The sequence below is a fragment of the Rhopilema esculentum genome, unplaced genomic scaffold (assembly GCF_057945365.1).
Source record: "Rhopilema esculentum isolate cy_ngs unplaced genomic scaffold, ASM5794536v1 HiC_scaffold_23, whole genome shotgun sequence".
Classification (NCBI taxonomy): Eukaryota; Metazoa; Cnidaria; class Scyphozoa; order Rhizostomeae; family Rhizostomatidae; genus Rhopilema; species Rhopilema esculentum.
Window position 1 is genome coordinate 1,117,901 of NW_028300834.1, and position 20,263 is coordinate 1,138,163.

The following is a 20,263-nucleotide window of genomic DNA, read 5'->3' on the forward strand; positions in this document are numbered from 1 at the left end:
ACGGTATCTGAGTTCTTTAAATTCATCAATGTTTATAGTACCAAAATTTTATCTAAAATCTTAGGGTGATTGGGCTTAAAATAATGTTTATTACTATGAAAGTAAAATAGGCTGAAACAGAGGTTCCAATACAATCCAAACACAGAAGGCAAACACATTTTTGGCTTAGAATCGAATTCACATGTACAGGATTACACTTTTTATTCCAAAATTCAAAATCTGAACTATCATTCACTCTTAAAATCTATTTTAGCATTGAAATATTGGCAGTGAAATGCACCGGATAGAAGCTACAAACTAGCTGTCTTTTCAAAGTTTTGGTTTTTTCTTCTTTGCCATTTTTTCCATCATATCCCATTGTTCATCGGTAACCTAATGAGAACAAATCGCAAGTTTAAAAAATGCGGTTTAATTAAACTGCCTACGAGCAGGAAATTTGATATTGAAGCAATTAAAAACCGACAGTATTTCAGTTGCGGTTATAACTGGCAAGAGGAAATGTTTTAATCAACATAAAACACAACTATTGCATTTGAGGCATCTGCGAATCACAAGCATAAAAGATAATATTTTTCTCTGTTGATTCTATGTTAAGATTATGTCATTTAATAGCAAACTTAACATTGAATAGAACGCTGTTCAGTGTTGTAAGAATTTTTCGTTTATCAAACAATTGACAAAAAACCGAATTACAGATCGAATCTCAAACTGGTAGTATTATTTAGTTAAGAATGAACGAATTAATCGATATTTATGTCTACAAGATCTATTATCATAAAGCCTTGGCCATCTGCACGATCTAGCAGAATTTCGATTGAATAAATTACGATTTCAGAAAGAACTTCAGTGATTGTTTGTTAAACTTAAGAAAATATGGGAGAATTATTGAGCCCAGTATAGCATTGCAATCGAAAATCTTGCTTTAAATTTTCAATCAATAATGACATGGCTCTTTAGAATAATGATATTATTTTCCCTTCATTCTAAGTTTGTTTACACTGAAACTGCGTCAATGCTTACAGAAATAGCGAAAAAACGATTAAGCAAAAAAATTTGAATCACTAGGCAGCTGCACTTTTAGTAATTCAAGGAATCACCTATTCAAGAGTACACAAAGATATGTTCTTTTTGACGAATAAGTACGGACGTAAACATTAAAAATGTTTGGCGAATGAATTACAAATACTAAATTACACAGTTAACAAAAATGCAATATCGTTCATTTGGTTCAAATTTTCTGCAAACAATGAAGTGAAAACCCACTCTTATTCATTTGACTATGTAAATAAGCGCACAGCATGCAAAATAAATTAGAGTACAACGAATGAAATACGCTGCATCTTTGAGAAGTAAGGTTAGAGAAAAATGAGAAAAAATCATCGAAAATCAACCCTTATTCTTCCCTTTTTCATGTTTCGTTTGTTTTTCATTTCTAGGAACGGAACTTAGATGAAACGTAGAAAAGCAAAGATTTTGTAATAAGGAATGACTTTAATGTTATCACTTCATTCCTCAATCTTTATCCAAGACAGAAATTCAATTTCATGTGAGGATCCTTAGAGTTAGTCTGAAAGAAGGTACAAAGCTTGTTTAGCGTGACTGTTTGACAAGAGGAGAGTCTTTAAAATGTTACATAAATCGCGAGCTGTGATTTGTATACAAATTTTACTTCAGAAATCTGTGTCAAGGACGAGGAAAGCACTGTTGAACCAACAGCGGGAGCCAAATCGATGTACTGTGATTAGCTTTTTTCCAAGGAGCATTGGAACTGTATTGTTTATTTCCAAACAATTTTGTGTTTAAGATCAAATTGAATTTACATGTTCTTATAATACAAGACACTTTGGCCCTTTTGTCCCTCAGAGGCAAGGAATATACCCTTGAAATAAGAACCTTCCATCCTATAATAAACATTTTCACCCTCAAAACAAGAACCTACAACATTCTGGCTATTGAAAAAGTAGCTCCTTCTCTGCGGTGATTTACTTCGCCGCATCGTACTTCAGCAGTACGAAAGACTTATTTACTCAAAAACGATTTTTTGATCTACGACACTCATTTTCATAGAAAAAAATCACGGGGCACACCATCAACAGACAATGTTAAAAATTGAAACTCTGTGGCCTATAGGGACAATAATAAGCCGTTCTCAACGAAGTATCTTGAATAGAAATCAAATAAATGAAAAAGAAAAATCTTATTCCCTGAGTGTGAAACGTGGACCTGTTTTGCTGAACCCAGAGTTCATATCCTGACAGGAATGGAAGAAAGACGTAATTGTTTTCAATCTTTTAGACCAGTAGGGTGAAATTGGAGAATTTTCCACGACACAACAGAGAATACCACCTGGCACACTTTTGTGCACACGCATTCAACCCACGCAGCAAAGTGGTTGAAGAACGCTTGCTAAGTGATTACATTACTACCAGAATTTAATGAATCTATTCATCATACCTGTAAAGCTGCATTCATTTCCCCCGCCAAAGCTCTAAATTCGCCTCCATCAAGAACGACAACCTGCATCAAAACAAGTTACTAAAACTATAAATTTCAACAGTTCCAATTTTTAAAACTAAAAAGAAAAGCTGCTCTAAACACTTTCCATGCTATACAGAATGTTCTGTATTCCATTCCAAACACATGAAAACGCGATGACTCTGGATTTTATTCGATTATAATTTGCAATTTATCAAATACTTTCTTTTGAAAACTAGCACATCATGCTAAAAGTTCTTATTATCTAAACAAAATTCAGCTAAATAAAACTTAGAACCTAAACTAGAGATTCGAGTTTATCCATAGAATATTGCAAAAACGAAACTAAACAAAAAGAAAATGTAAACCATGTCAAGTATGAATTTAATTAAAATTGGTAGGTCCTTGGCTTTTCGTATGCTGACCTAGAATTTTGCACTTCACACGTGAAATTTTAGTCTTCTCAGAAATGTTTGTTATCATGATATCTTATAATCCAATGCAACGACACTGGTTTTTATTCGATTATCATTGGCTATTTATCAAATACTTTCTTTAGAAAACTAGTATATCATGCTAGCACACACTAGAAAAACTAGTACACAGTTAAGTGGTAGATACGAAGAAGATATTAAATTTAGCTTTGAAAACTTCCCAAAACAAGTAAATATGAACAAAATCAAAGACAATTTGGGACTAGAATATTATGGATTATCAATTTTTCAGTTCATTACGTATGATCTCACCTCTCCATTCATCCAACTTGAATAGTCACTAACCATGTATGCTACAAGGTTAGCAAGTTCTTCTCTCGTTCCAATTCTTTTTGTTGGATTTCTCTCAAGCATATGCTCCTCAAAGGCACCTGTAGGGTCAAGCCGGCTAAAGGCTCCCTGAAAAAAGGACAGTATGTGATATTTTAAATTTCCTATTCTAAATATTTGACGTGATACGCTGTGTAGAGCGTAAGGTTCTTAGTTGCGACTCCGAGTTTCACAATTCAGTTTTGGATTTTGGTGCCCAAGGCGTTGTCATGTCAGCATGAAACCTGCGAGGTAGCAAAATAATTTCAAACGCTAATCATGATTTTTTTTTTCGGCCCAATTAATTTTGACTGAACACATGTTACAGTAGCTTCTACAAGGCCGATATACCGGTCAAATGTAGGAAATCCTGCATCTACGACAAGAACCAATTATAAACATGAACACAGTGTCAAGAAAAAATTGCGGTCGCACGGCCACTGACTGGAGGAAGGTCCACGAAAAACAAAAGAAGCTCCAATGACACACCCAAGCCACGCCCACTTCCTATTTTTTTGTGAGGAAGATTTTCTTTCTGGGATGTTTTTGTCTGAAGGAAGGTTAACAACTTTTCTGGACTCTGCAGTAACAGTAATATATACGTGCGTATTTAGACTTTTTGCCATTGCTGCTATCGCAGCTTAATTCACAGGGTACCTCAGACAATATTTCATGTTTAAGAATCTGCCCTCTTAGAATTGCCACTCGACTTTCTCGGCGAACAAGACCCTTTAATGTAAACTTCTTGAATATTGATGAAACTTGAAATTTCCTGCATACTGATTATCGTGACAACAACTCAGTGATTCACCCAAATGGTGCCTTACCTCTGTTTTGATAGGCCCAGGTGCAATTGCATTGAAGCGCATACCATATCGAGCCCATTCAACGGCCAAGGACCTAGAAGATAATATTTCATTGCTTCAGATCTACGCACAATGCAGCATCACACACAATAAATCTTTCAAAATGCACAAACTGACGTTCGTACTAAAAAAGAGATAGAAAAAAGCGCAAAAGTAGGAGACTCTGGTAAAATCAGCAAAGGGTTAAATGATTAAAATGATTAAAATGATTAAAATAGTAAATGTAAAAATTATGCGAGTAAAAAGGGAAAGTAAGCAAGGTTTGAGAAGTATATCTGGCATAATAAAAGCAACTGAATCGAACAGACTGAATTGTAAAATCATCCTTACACTGCAGTAAATTAAGCATTAATATTATGTACAGGGGAAGAACTGGCTACGAAAAATTCGTTTGTTGGAACGATTTCAAAAGTTGCTACATAGGTGGAGCATCGTTTTGTTAATGTATAAATATGCCATTATCAGTAAAAGTGGTTCTTTTCTTTAAGTTAAATTTTTCAAAACAGCTGTCTTCCACTTGCGAAGATGGACAGTTATCTAAGCTAACTCAACAGAAAACAAAACAATACTAAAGTTTACATTAGTCAAATAAAACCTGTAGTAATACAAAAGCCTAGGCAACCTTTTTTCTTAATTAGAAAATGGCTAAGCGAGAGAAATTATGAATGCATCTAAACAATAATTTCAGCTACTTTCCAAACCTGCACTGTAAAGATTTTACAAAATCATGCTTGCTGGTAGAGCTGTTAGTGCGTCCGTTAAGAGGTTCTTCTAGCAAGCTTTAAGTACACATATTGGGGAGGATGCTTGGAAGAAAGGCTCTAAGTACACGAATATTGTAGAACAGCCTTGTTAAAAAGTTAGTTTGATAAAACAAACCTGGCACACTTTCTCTAGTTTTCAAGCTGTAATTCTTTAGTATTCAAGCGGAAACATGTTTAGCAAGGGAATTCTTAACCTATCTAGATTTTAGAGTTATTTTACACCAAAACTAGAGTCTTGACAAATAGTGGGTTAAGAATTTAGAATAATCATTGGGACATCTCAATTAAGTAGGAGATAGAAAAACACTGATAATAAAGAGCAGAGGAAAGAAAGTGAATTATTTTGTTAGCTTATTAGCATTCTCTTGTTGTTACTACCTAGCCATTCCTCAATATCAAATATACCTGATGGTAAGATTGATAATTTGACAGTCCACCACCATTTGCTAAAGTTTGCTGAGAAAATCCAATGCTTGTTCAAAAAATCATCTTTGAAATCAGGAACTTTTGGGTCATTTGATTTTGCCTGTTAATTTTATTTTGATTTCTCATAGACCTCCAAACCTAGACAAGTAGTTAGAGAATGCAATAACTGAGGGGTGCTTGAAGAGAGGCTCTAAATGCATAGGATGATATTTCACACTATATTAAACTCCAGCCCATCAGGTGGCCAAATATCAGCAAAGCAAATGTTGATGGGAATCATACTTTGTTATTGCTTCTACTCCCGCCTTGGCTGCTGCAGAAGGCACTACAAAACCAGATCCGGATGTTGCATATATTGCTGATATACTGAGAAAATTTGCCCCTAAAACAGAATAAAGACATCACAGACTCAATATATTCTTATACTAATAACATGGTGCTCTAATGGTATATATATAATCTTTTAATGCTTCAAAATTTCCCGATCGGGCTATTTCAACACTAAATACAGCATATTTAGCATTCTCAGTAAAGAATGAGTGAAGGTTGCTGCAAACCATTTTGTGGAAGAGTGTGTGATGCAGTTTAGGCAGAGATCTACACACTCCAATGATGTTGACAGGTTTTACTAATCAAGACCTAAAAACTAAATCACATATATTACCAAATTAGTCTGCAAATCTAATAATATTATTTGATGCTTAAGTCATAAACAGAAGATTAATACATAAATTAGTTAAGATAAGAGTTGATAATTACCTTTTTCTAATAAAAAGGGCAATAGGTGTTTCTTCATTTTGTTACCAAAAATTGCTTGGCTCATGTGCATTAGATGAACTTGCAAAATCCTACTTTTGATATTATTTTTTGATATTATTAAGACTAAGTATTTGGAAATGGCACTTAAATAATTTTAAAAGAAAGGAAATTTAACTGTGTTTAAAAAATGTTAAATCACTATCAATTTCTTTGTTTATATTGCAAATGTTTGTTTTCGTTTTAGCTTTCTATGATTTTTCATCACTTTGAGGCTCAAAAGTTTGAGCAGTAGAATTTTTCAAGAGAGAAAAAGACAGAATTTCACTTGGTTTACACAAAGAAACAAGCATCAAATGGAAAACGTACCTTGCTTAGCCTTTATAAGTCTCTTGCCTACATCAAGTGTCACATTTGCAGTTCCATTAAGTACAATGTCAATGACAGTCTTAAATGCGTTTGGAGATAATCTCTCAAATGGGGAGATAAAGTTTCCAGCTGCATTGTTAATGACAATATTTGGCAATCCAAGCTCAGCTTCTACTGCATCCAATGCTGCCTTTACAGATTCTGGATCTCTAACATCACCTTGAACGGCAAACACCTGTAAAGAAGCCAAAATACCTCAAATTTTGAGAAATCCATTTTGATGTTTCTAGGACAATTAATATTATGGCAGGAATTTATAAATTTTGAATTGCTTTCATAAATGCTTCACTTAAAGCTTCAACAGCAGACCATTTAGCCATAAAAGAAGTTAAATAAACTAAGAGCTTTCTTCTGAATAAGATTAAGTCAGGAAGTTTAATAAACACAAAATAAAAATCAAACAATTAACTGAAAGGCAGATTTGAAGAAAATATTTTTGAAAATTATTTCAGCTTCATTTTGGCTGTGCTGGCATCAGCTGCAAGACCAATTGAGATCTTTCCACAAAAATTACTTCAGAAAATTTTATTAATGTATGACTAACATATGGGTTATCAAAACAACCCTACAGATAGTTCTGACAGAACTTTATAATCAGCCCCACACAATGCCAAAAGCAGGACCATCTCTAGAGCAGTGAGAGTAGTGCAAGGTGAAATTCACCCAGAAAAGAATGTGGCATTGGCATTGTAAGGAGGTGAACGCTGTTAAGGATAACAAATAAGCACAGAAAAGTGAAAATATAACACACTAAGACCCAGCTTACACAGGATTGAACCAAAAAGTATCTGCGTTTACACAGTAACTGATACTGCCAATGACTTGTGTGCAAATTGATTTGTTTGTTTTGTATATAAGTTTATAATTTTGTATATAATAATATAATTTTATATTACTGGGCCAGGGTAGCTCAAGAAATAAATTATTTTGGCACCTAAATGTCACATTCCCCAATTATAATAGGTAATGTCTGAGGAAAAGAGAAGCTTGTACTGTTGGACTGATGAAGAAAACCCTTGATATCGCAAGTAGGGATACAAGATCGTATTGACCTTTTTAATGCTTCCCTGTCATTTTTAACCTGGGGTGTTTTAAGTATATGCTTTTAACTTCTATCTGTAAATTTTATATATCTGTACTTAGATCTTCTTTTTCTTTTTTTTTAATTTTAAATTGTAATTTATTTGATGGCAAAATTATACATACATATATACATAAGTAATAATAGATCACAAAACAGCTAAGCATGCCATTGGCAAAGACTGGGAGACAGCCGATCTAAGTATGAGAACATTGGGGGGGAGGGGGAATTTGTAGCCTCATACCCTGATGAAAGCAGTTCAGAGAAGCTACCAAACAAGAGAGCAGATCAACACTGTGCATATCAATAATAACTTCAAACCCAATGATTATTTTAAGAAGATAAAAGAAAGCAGAGGTAGCAACTGCAAAATGCACTATACCTTCATCTGAACAAAATACCTTGCTTGCCCAATATTTTGAACATTTTAATCACTTTTGAAGTTTTTGCATGCTCTGGCACCTGAGAAATGTTGACCTATGGCTTAATTAAATTTGATTAAGGGCATTCTGACTTTTGGGATTATCTCCTTAATGTTCTATTTTCCAAACCATTATTCTCTTAATCTCTGTGGGAATATGATGCAGAGTTTAACAACAATTCGAAAAAGGAAAATATCAAAGAATTTCTATCAATAAATACCTGATTCCCAGTTTCGCCTGAAATTTCATCAGCCGTTTTCTTCAATACATCATATCTCCTGAAACAGATAATTTGGAAAATACTTTTAGCCAACCAGTCAGTGAGCTTTAGCCTACCATGTATATTGGGATCAAGAAAACACTTTTTAACTGTGGCTGCTTGATTACCAACACATCTAGTTGTCACATGTTTTTTGCTATGTATCTTTGCTATAATAACAGTAATAAGAAATATATAGATGACATTTACTTAATGACAATTACATACATAAATTTTACAGATTAACTAATATGGTACCTGATTAGTTAACTTTCTGCAGGTTCACAAAATATTATTTGCTATCGTTTTGGCATTTTGCCTTCCCAGCCTACAGCTTTTCAGACCTGCCTGTATCACAGCAAACAAGTATGATTCATAAACTTCTATTACAGAGTAGACCTGAAACTGAACAGTCCCTATGAAGTGAAATGACAAGATAGCACGAGCACCGTGCACCAGTCTAAAAGTAGGTGGGCTGAGATGGGTGTGACCAAACATTTTTGAGGCCATGCCTTTTAGAACGCTGGAAAACACCTCTTTAGAAAATACTTGCTTCCTAAACTTTTTTAAAGCAGTCCGATTCAGAGAAGATAAAAATTTCTATGAAAATAAATTAGCAAGATAAGACACCAAGAAAATGAACAAAAAAGGGTTTCCAGTCAAGAAAAACTGCTACTTCTTAGGATCCGTTAGAGTAAACTTTCCAAAGTTCTGCTAGAGTAAACTTTATAAAATATTTCTAACATATTATTGCAAAAAAGTGACGGGCTATAACCCTTGCTAGCCCAATGGCTGCATGGTGCCTGAGCTAGTATGCAGAGTTTATCCAGTACACATGTAATGATTGCCCAAGATCTTGGATGTCCATTTGGAAATTCCTTGGTGTACAGTAAGTAAGACAATAAAGTGTTGATTTCACTTTGACCTTATTTTTGCAATCTTCCCAATATGTGCAGATGCAGAGGAAGTCAGATACATTCACAATATACTGGTTTCCTGAATTTTATCTGCTACAATTTAAGAGTAAAAATACTTTAAATTTATTTCTTTTAAAAGTACATTTATTCAAGGGCAGAACTGTAGAGGGGACCAGGGGGGGCATGGCCTCCCCACTTTTTCACTAAATAAAAGATTCAAATCAGCTCAAATCATTGATATAGATAAGCCTGTAGATTACAACAAATACATTAACCAAAATCCACAAGTAAAACAGAGTAAGCATTTGCAGTTTGAACTGTTTGCCACAATCAGATGACCGCTCCAGTTTAGGATCAGTGGTGCAGGCCCTGTTTTTATTTCATCAAGTTTGCAAAAATAAGTTCTAAAAAATACCACACTTCTCAAACAGGCCACCTGGTGCACTGAGTCATTTAACGGCTGAGCCCCCCCTCCCCCTCCCCCATCCCCCTCCTGATCTTCTGACCAATTTTATGTTAACGTCGACTAACCTTTCCCCCAACATATTAGGGATTATTTATTATTCTAAAACTAAATACAAGTTTAGAGGGGGACATTCCCTTCAAAAACAATCCATTGAAAAATATTTTTGAAACCCTTTCTCACAAAAATTCGTATATGAATCACTTCAACTTGGAAAATTAAAAAAACTGTTCCTACCTACTCATGATTCCCACTTTTGCACCAAGAGCAGATAGAGTTTTCACCATACCTTGGCCAAGACCTGTTCCACCCCCTGTGACAAATGCAACTTTGCCTTCAAAGGTGCCTTTCGGTAGCATGATGTCGTTTCTCGCATTAAAGTTTGCGGAAATGTCCCTCGCCTGAGTAGCCATTGCAGAGTTCGGTTTCAACTGGTTTACTGTTTTGACGAGCCTTTGTAGGGGGAACCTGACATTTCTTGCAGCCATGCTACACAAAGCAAGGTCAGATCACTGTGCAAGGGGTAAGGTTCATAAAGAGCTCTCCTGCGCAGTAACGATGACCGACGTTCCTTGTGAAATATATTTTAACCAGCTTGTTTGGTATTTGATGATAATTTCTACTGAAACCTATTCTTTTACCAATTCAATTCCAAAATTTTAAATAAATGATACAGAATAAATTCTAACAAAAACACCAATTGGTTGCCATAAGAAGAAAACTTTGGCGGTATTTATACCCTCATTTCGAAAAGGAGGCTATCCTCTGGAAAGGGTTTGCAGCATGGGCCTAAAAAGCCTAAATCAAGAAGAACAGTTGCTTGTCAGGTCATATATATATCGATTAAGAAAGGTTTGCAGCAAATAGAGACAACTGGAAAAAATAAATAATAAATTGAAGAAGGATATTTTCTGAAGGTTTAAGCCAAGGAACTGCACTGAATCAACATTGCTGATCCTTAATATTTCCCGTTAAAAAGTTTCTTCATACTCATACAAGCCGTTACCGAAAGAGATAACTTGAACCATGATCATACCAATCAGGTGTTTTACTTGTGGTAAAGTAATTGGAAATAAATGGGAAAGTTATCTTGGTCTGTTGCAGTCAGAGTTCTCTGAAGGTGAAGCCCTTGATTCGCTTGGCCTTAAAAGATATTGCTGTCGGAGAATGTTGCTTGCTCACGTCGATCTGATCGAGAAGCTGCTGAATTACACACCATTGGAAAAATAAAGCGTTTACTGAAAAGTCAGTTTCCTTTGGATTGGATGCATTTGACAGAGGATGGTAACTGAGGTTCCCATATTGCGAACAGAGTGCTGGATTTTATAGCAGTGATGACTTTCTAGATCCCATATTAAGCAAAAAAATCCTATGGGCAGATTATGTATAAAAGATTAAAAAGAACTCTTGTCTAGTAAATATTGTATTTTTCATTTATTTTCTTGTCTGCTTGTGGTATTTGTCTCTTTTATTTTTTGATATGCTGCTTATCTTGTATTTTTCATGATTAACTCAATTAAGATAGGCAAGGTGATTTCATAGTTCAAAAAGGAAATCCCAAGATACCATCAAACTATAGTCCAACTTCTTTTAAATCAGCCTCAAGCAAATTTATGGAATGTTAATGTACAAGAGACTATAGATTCCTTGTGATACATGGTGTTCTCTTCTCACTACAATGGGTTTTATGGGTTTTAATAAAATCATTCAATTGCTCATGGTCTAGTGAGTCTGAAAGGACTGTAAAGAATACACTTTATAATAAAAAGATTGGCTGGATTATCTTCATTGATCTACAAAAGGCGATGACACTGTTTATCATAACATTTTGTATTGTAAATTAGAGCATTATGGTGTTCATGGATGTGCACAAGGGTGGTTAAGCTCATATATCTCTTTGATACAAAGCAATTTGTTTCTGCCAGTGGATGTAATTCTGAATTGCTTAAAATTTCTTGTTGTAATGTTTCACAAGGAGTCCACCTGTACAATGCATTGTTGCCCTTACAATATGACCTTGTTGTTCAGGACAAAACATTTGCAACATGGATTGAGCCAATTTTCAAATTGCGATAAAATGCAGTCATCCTTTTTTGTTCTGTCATTATCTTGATCTTCAAGAAATTGATCAATAGAGAAACTACAATTGGGAAATTATCAATCTTCATTCCAAACATGATTGGTTCCATTTATATTTTTGCCTTTATGTGTTTTCATGTGGCAAATCAATAATTCTCTGATTCATGTGAAGTATTTCCCTGGCAAGCACATTCCAGTTTGATTTTGGATGCTACACCTAGATCCAAAGGCACAAATTATTGGCAGTCACACCCTCTCCCCCAATAATTTAAACTGTTGGTCTGAAGAATATGTGGACTTGAAAAAGTTTATCCTGATTCCTGCTAAGGTAAACTTGGTTTTTTGAATACATCAACAAACATCTGTCCTTTTATGTCAAGAGTTGGTCCTGTCAAAACTCCTCCAAATAGCTCTTATTTTTGCTCGTACCTCTAGTTTCAAAGCTAACTGCTACTTTTCTGATGACAATTTGATTACATACCAAGAAGTCCTTATGATTCCCAACAATAATGCAAATGCACTTTAATATCCTAAGAGCCAATAAAAAAATTGCAGTGTCAAAAACAGAACAAATTCTTGTTTTTGTAAAGTAATACTTAGAGACAAAAGGTCACCAATTTTTGCAACTTAAGAAGTTCATGGATTATTATCAGACAAAACAATTTTCTTAACAATAATTTTTCAAGAGACTACAATAAATTTTTGGGGAAAAATGTAAAATAAAATCTATTCCTTCTTTTCCTTTTGATCTTCATATGACATTCCAAATTCATTTACTCTGGACTTGTCAATTGGGTATAACCTAAAAGGAATTGGAGCAAATTATGGAAAGCTGCAAAGTTTGAATAAATTCGGTAGCAGAATTATGGTATAACTATGCCAAATCTAAAAGATAGTTGCTGATGATGGCATTAAGCATGAAGTGCAATAGATATTTAGTTGTATTTTACTGTCCTATTTAAAATATCAAATAATGATCAGCACTGCCTACAGGGCATTGAGCACAAAACCGTGTTTCAAAGAAACATGAGGCTCTGTTTGCTTAATTTTAAGAATCGTTATTTTAAGAAACATTAAAAGACTGACTTAAGCAATAGCAAAGATTATAAAAATGCAATGGTATTATATTATAATTTATCAGTGTATAAACTGAAATTGCATGATTTTGTTCATGAACTGTCAACAGACAATGCATGTCTGATGATATCAAAGACATTTCCATCACCATCAAATCACAAAGTTATTTTAAAGTTAAGAGTTATTACCTTGAAGCTATTTTAAAGAAAGATTTAACAATACAGAAAAAAAATCTGAAAATATTACGAAAAAGTAAGGCTCAACTCAAACTTCTTGATTTTTAAAACATGTAATGAAAGATAAGTTAAACAGTAGTTTGCATAAAATTATTTCAATATAAACTTCAAAACATGTTTCAAGTACAGCAAAATTAAAAAAACAGTCAAAATGGAAGTATAGCATACTCAAAATCCCTTCCTCAAACACTCTGCAGAGTATAAATTGTTGGGTAATGTTCATAAATTAATATCATAACTTTACAAAGTTATTCTTAAAAAGTGAATTCTAATTTGATGTCAACATCAAATTATCTTTAATCTTGCCCTCTACATAAATTAACTAATACATATATTCCAGAAATAAAAGAAATGAAGAATTTTGGTGCCTGATGATGATATGTTATTAAATAAATTATAATTGAAAATTTGCCTTACCATCTCTGATAAAGGTAGATCATAAAAACAACATCATCTCTGAAACAGGCTAGTCTGTGAGCTGTAGGCATTGTGATGATAAATGCAAATATGTCATCAATAAAAGTGTTGAAGGCCTGAAAAAACCAAGCATTTCATAGTTTAAACAATATTTGATAATTTGCTTTAAAAAAACCATAACCAGGAAATAAATGTTTTACTAGGGATAGCTTAACTTTTCACAACATTCACTCTGATGAGGCCATGTAAACCAGCATGAAATATTGGCTATATTAAAATTTATATATTTTTCATAATTTTGTAAACAACTAGGTGTAAATCATTTAAGCTTTATAGTTTATGATATAAATTACAGGAATAACAATTATAGCAGATCAATTTCCCTTAAAGAATTAGAAGTGGGATAAAAACTGATGGAGCAGCTACTGAAACATTTTTGACCAACAAAATATTTTAATGAAACAACATGACTTATATTCTAAAAAATTGAATTAAAGAGTAAATAAGTAGAATATCTAGATACAATATATTGTTGACAGACCTTGTACATGAATGCCTTCCAAGGTAAGTGTGCAACTGACTTCAGCTATGGAATTAAACCCACATCATGATTGAAAAGCATTTGAAGATATATAAAAAACTGAATTGGCAAAATAAGAGGCAACATTGGCAGCATATTTGGCAATGAAAATTTTATGATATAGATCCATAAACTTTATGGATACTTTAGGAATATTTTTGTACAGCATCTACAACAAGGAAAAGATGCAACAATGCCTAAGATACTAGAGAAATTAATAGCAGTCAATGGACAACTTAGGGACAACTAATAGGGGGAAAGTTGCATGTCTTCATGGACAAAAATACAATTTTCCATAATTTTTGGGGACAATTTATTTGACTGTAGAAAATATAAACCAAATCCTTTGATTCTGGATGCTACACCTTGACCCAGGGATACAAAAAAATTATTGGCAGTCGCACTCTCATGATTGAAACATTGGGTCTGAACAAAAATGTTGACGCAGTCTGAGAAAAGTTTATCTTGATCAACAAATATTTGTCCTTTTGTGTCAAGAGCTGGTCCTGTCACACATCCTCCAAATAGTTCTTATTTGTGGTCCTACCTTGACTTTAAAAATCTAACTGCCACTTTTCTAATGACAACAAAAATAACCAACACTGCCATTTTAACAACTGAATTTATCAACTAGTATGTTCTCAAAATTAAACAGTTAATTGCAATAACTGATATATGCATCTGCAATGGTGCATATAAAAAGAGTCCAAAGTCATTGCAAGCTACTCATATGTAAGAAACGATTCAATTTATCCTAAAAAACAAAACAAAAATTGATAAATAAAAATTAGTAGGAGTAGCTATGCTTGATATTTTTTTCTGCTATGTTTCGTATTTTGCCTTTTGTAATTGTGTTCATACTGAATTTTAAATGCTAGTACCATCAAGTTATTTAAAACTGAGTAAAATTGAAAGTGCCAGTCGCTGTGGAAGCTTTATGTCCTTTCTGTCTACTTCTGCTGTGATTGGCAAAGTTGATCTTTTGTAACACATGATTAGATTTTATAGAAAAAAAGAAACATTGCTGTTTAAAACAATACAAAAAATTGCTAAATAGTGGGTTAAGAATTTAGAATAATCATTGGGACATCTCAATTAAGTAGGAGATAGAAAAACACTGATAATAAAGAGCAGAGGAAAGAAAGTGAATTATTTTGTTAGCTTATTAGCATTCTCTTGTTGTTACTACCTAGCCATTCCTCAATATCAAATATACCTGATGGTAAGATTGATAATTTGACAGTCCACCACCATTTGCTAAAGTTTGCTGAGAAAATCCAATGCTTGTTCAAAAAATCATCTTTGAAATCAGGAACTTTTGGGTCATTTGATTTTGCCTGTTAATTTTATTTTGATTTCTCATAGACCTCCAAACCTAGACAAGTAGTTAGAGAATGCAATAACTGAGGGGTGCTTGAAGAGAGGCTCTAAATGCATAGGATGATATTTCACACTATATTAAACTCCAGCCCATCAGGTGGCCAAATATCAGCAAAGCAAATGTTGATGGGAATCATACTTTGTTATTGCTTCTACTCCCGCCTTGGCTGCTGCAGAAGGCACTACAAAACCAGATCCGGATGTTGCATATATTGCTGATATACTGAGAAAATTTGCCCCTAAAACAGAATAAAGACATCACAGACTCAATATATTCTTATACTAATAACATGGTGCTCTAATGGTATATATATAATCTTTTAATGCTTCAAAATTTCCCGATCGGGCTATTTCAACACTAAATACAGCATATTTAGCATTCTCGGTAAAGAATGAGTGAAGGTTGCTGCAAACCATTTTGTGGAAGAGTGTGTGATGCAGTTTAGGCAGAGATCTACACACTCCAATGATGTTGACAGGTTTTACTAATCAAGACCTAAAAACTAAATCACATATATTACCAAATTAGTCTGCAAATCTAATAATATTATTTGATGCTTAAGTCATAAACAGAAGATTAATACATAAATTAGTTAAGATAAGAGTTGATAATTACCTTTTTCTAATAAAAAGGGCAATAGGTGTTTCTTCATTTTGTTACCAAAAATTGCTTGGCTCATGTGCATTAGATGAACTTGCAAAATCCTACTTTTGATATTATTTTTTGATATTATTAAGACTAAGTATTTGGAAATGGCACTTAAATAATTTTAAAAGAAAGGAAATTTAACTGTGTTTAAAAAATGTTAAATCACTATCAATTTCTTTGTTTATATTGCAAATGTTTGTTTTCGTTTTAGCTTTCTATGATTTTTCATCACTTTGAGGCTCAAAAGTTTGAGCAGTAGAATTTTTCAAGAGAGAAAAAGACAGAATTTCACTTGGTTTACACAAAGAAACAAGCATCAAATGGAAAACGTACCTTGCTTAGCCTTTATAAGTCTCTTGCCTACATCAAGTGTCACATTTGCAGTTCCATTAAGTACAATGTCAATGACAGTCTTAAATGCGTTTGGAGATAATCTCTCAAATGGGGAGATAAAGTTTCCAGCTGCATTGTTAATGACAATATTTGGCAATCCAAGCTCAGCTTCTACTGCATCCAATGCTGCCTTTACAGATTCTGGATCTCTAACATCACCTTGAACGGCAAACACCTGTAAAGAAGCCAAAATACCTCAAATTTTGAGAAATCCATTTTGATGTTTCTAGGACAATTAATATTATGGCAGGAATTTATAAATTTTGAATTGCTTTCATAAATGCTTCACTTAAAGCTTCAACAGCAGACCATTTAGCCATAAAAGAAGTTAAATAAACTAAGAGCTTTCTTCTGAATAAGATTAAGTCAGGAAGTTTAATAAACACAAAATAAAAATCAAACAATTAACTGAAAGGCAGATTTGAAGAAAATATTTTTGAAAATTATTTCAGCTTCATTTTGGCTGTGCTGGCATCAGCTGCAAGACCAATTGAGATCTTTCCACAAAAATTACTTCAGAAAATTTTATTAATGTATGACTAACATATGGGTTATCAAAACAACCCTACAGATAGTTCTGACAGAACTTTATAATCAGCCCCACACAATGCCAAAAGCAGGACCATCTCTAGAGCAGTGAGAGTAGTGCAAGGTGAAATTCACCCAGAAAAGAATGTGGCATTGGCATTGTAAGGAGGTGAACGCTGTTAAGGATAACAAATAAGCACAGAAAAGTGAAAATATAACACACTAAGACCCAGCTTACACAGGATTGAACCAAAAAGTATCTGCGTTTACACAGTAACTGATACTGCCAATGACTTGTGTGCAAATTGATTTGTTTGTTTTGTATATAAGTTTATAATTTTGTATATAATAATATAATTTTATATTACTGGGCCAGGGTAGCTCAAGAAATAAATTATTTTGGCACCTAAATGTCACATTCCCCAATTATAATAGGTAATGTCTGAGGAAAAGAGAAGCTTGTACTGTTGGACTGATGAAGAAAACCCTTGATATCGCAAGTAGGGATACAAGATCGTATTGACCTTTTTAATGCTTCCCTGTCATTTTTAACCTGGGGTGTTTTAAGTATATGCTTTTAACTTCTATCTGTAAATTTTATATATCTGTACTTAGATCTTCTTTTTCTTTTTTTTTAATTTTAAATTGTAATTTATTTGATGGCAAAATTATACATACATATATACATAAGTAATAATAGATCACAAAACAGCTAAGCATGCCATTGGCAAAGACTGGGAGACAGCCGATCTAAGTATGAGAACATTGGGGGGGAGGGGGAATTTGTAGCCTCATACCCTGATGAAAGCAGTTCAGAGAAGCTACCAAACAAGAGAGCAGATCAACACTGTGCATATCAATAATAACTTCAAACCCAATGATTATTTTAAGAAGATAAAAGAAAGCAGAGGTAGCAACTGCAAAATGCACTATACCTTCATCTGAACAAAATACCTTGCTTGCCCAATATTTTGAACATTTTAATCACTTTTGAAGTTTTTGCATGCTCTGGCACCTGAGAAATGTTGACCTATGGCTTAATTAAATTTGATTAAGGGCATTCTGACTTTTGGGATTATCTCCTTAATGTTCTATTTTCCAAACCATTATTCTCTTAATCTCTGTGGGAATATGATGCAGAGTTTAACAACAATTCGAAAAAGGAAAATATCAAAGAATTTCTATCAATAAATACCTGATTCCCAGTTTCGCCTGAAATTTCATCAGCCGTTTTCTTCAATACATCATATCTCCTGAAACAGATAATTTGGAAAATACTTTTAGCCAACCAGTCAGTGAGCTTTAGCCTACCATGTATATTGGGATCAAGAAAACACTTTTTAACTGTGGCTGCTTGATTACCAACACATCTAGTTGTCACATGTTTTTTGCTATGTATCTTTGCTATAATAACAGTAATAAGAAATATATAGATGACATTTACTTAATGACAATTACATACATAAATTTTACAGATTAACTAATATGGTACCTGATTAGTTAACTTTCTGCAGGTTCACAAAATATTATTTGCTATCGTTTTGGCATTTTGCCTTCCCAGCCTACAGCTTTTCAGACCTGCCTGTATCACAGCAAACAAGTATGATTCATAAACTTCTATTACAGAGTAGACCTGAAACTGAACAGTCCCTATGAAGTGAAATGACAAGATAGCACGAGCACCGTGCACCAGTCTAAAAGTAGGTGGGCTGAGATGGGTGTGACCAAACATTTTTGAGGCCATGCCTTTTAGAACGCTGGAAAACACCTCTTTAGAAAATACTTGCTTCCTAAACTTTTTTAAAGCAGTCCGATTCAGAGAAGATAAAAATTTCTATGAAAATAAATTAGCAAGATAAGACACCAAGAAAATGAACAAAAAAGGGTTTCCAGTCAAGAAAAACTGCTACTTCTTAGGATCCGTTAGAGTAAACTTTCCAAAGTTCTGCTAGAGTAAACTTTATAAAATATTTCTAACATATTATTGCAAAAAAGTGACGGGCTATAACCCTTGCTAGCCCAATGGCTGCATGGTGCCTGAGCTAGTATGCAGAGTTTATCCAGTACACATGTAATGATTGCCCAAGATCTTGGATGTCCATTTGGAAATTCCTTGGTGTACAGTAAGTAAGACAATAAAGTGTTGATTTCACTTTGACCTTATTTTTGCAATCTTCCCAATATGTGCAGATGCAGAGGAAGTCAGATACATTCACAATATACTGGTTTCCTGAATTTTATCTGCTACAATTTAAGAGTAAAAATACTTTAAATTTATTTCTTTTAAAAGTACATTTATTCAAGGGCAGAACTGTAGAGGGGACCAGGGGGGGCATGGCCTCCCCACTTTTTCACTAAATAAAAGATTCAAATCAGCTCAAATCATTGATATAGATAAGCCTGTAGATTACAACAAATACATTAACCAAAATCCACAAGTAAAACAGAGTAAGCATTTGCAGTTTGAACTGTTTGCCACAATCAGATGACCGCTCCAGTTTAGGATCAGTGGTGCAGGCCCTGTTTTTATTTCATCAAGTTTGCAAAAATAAGTTCTAAAAAATACCACACTTCTCAAACAGGCCACCTGGTGCACTGAGTCATTTAACGGCTGAGCCCCCCCTCCCCCTCCCCCATCCCCCTCCTGATCTTCTGACCAATTTTATGTTAACGTCGACTAACCTTTCCCCCAACATATTAGGGATTATTTATTATTCTAAAACTAAATACAAGTTTAGAGGGGGACATTCCCTTCAAAAACAATCCATTGAAAAATATTTTTGAAACCCTTTCTCACAAAAATTCGTATATGAATCACTTCAACTTGGAAAATTAAAAAAACTGTTCCTACCTACTCATGATTCCCACTTTTGCACCAAGAGCAGATAGAGTTTTCACCATACCTTGGCCAAGACCTGTTCCACCCCCTGTGACAAATGCAACTTTGCCTTCAAAGGTGCCTTTCGGTAGCATGATGTCGTTTCTCGCATTAAAGTTTGCGGAAATGTCCCTCGCCTGAGTAGCCATTGCAGAGTTCGGTTTCAACTGGTTTACTGTTTTGACGAGCCTTTGTAGGGGGAACCTGACATTTCTTGCAGCCATGCTACACAAAGCAAGGTCAGATCACTGTGCAAGGGGTAAGGTTCATAAAGAGCTCTCCTGCGCAGTAACGATGACCGACGTTCCTTGTGAAATATATTTTAACCAGCTTGTTTGGTATTTGATGATAATTTCTACTGAAACCTATTCTTTTACCAATTCAA

At 34.0% G+C, this 20,263-nt stretch overlaps 2 protein-coding genes across 2 annotated transcripts; both read right to left on the bottom strand.

The window, feature by feature from the left end:
- Positions 1–148: 148 nt before the first annotated feature.
- On the bottom strand, positions 149–10,364 carry LOC135690513 (2,4-dienoyl-CoA reductase [(3E)-enoyl-CoA-producing], mitochondrial). The gene is made up of 8 exons (XM_065208090.2): positions 9,899–10,364; positions 8,243–8,300; positions 6,460–6,694; positions 5,617–5,716; positions 4,106–4,178; positions 3,222–3,368; positions 2,455–2,517; positions 149–372 (listed from the first exon to the last, which is right to left on the bottom strand). The coding sequence occupies exons 1-8, from the start codon at positions 10,147–10,149 to the stop codon at positions 310–312; spliced, it is 990 nt and encodes a 329-aa protein (XP_065064162.2). The 5' UTR covers positions 10,150–10,364; the 3' UTR covers positions 149–309.
- Positions 10,365–12,330: 1,966 nt separating this feature from the next.
- On the bottom strand, positions 12,331–20,256 carry LOC135690931 (2,4-dienoyl-CoA reductase [(3E)-enoyl-CoA-producing], mitochondrial-like). Its single transcript, XM_089115263.1, has 7 exons — positions 19,852–20,256; positions 18,196–18,253; positions 16,413–16,647; positions 15,570–15,669; positions 14,012–14,056; positions 13,471–13,586; positions 12,331–12,542 (listed from the first exon to the last, which is right to left on the bottom strand). Exons 1-5 carry the CDS (start codon positions 20,100–20,102, stop codon positions 14,053–14,055), a joined length of 648 nt encoding a protein of 215 aa, XP_088971389.1. The 5' UTR covers positions 20,103–20,256; the 3' UTR covers positions 12,331–12,542; positions 13,471–13,586; positions 14,012–14,052.
- Between the last annotated feature and the right edge of the window lie 7 nt (positions 20,257–20,263).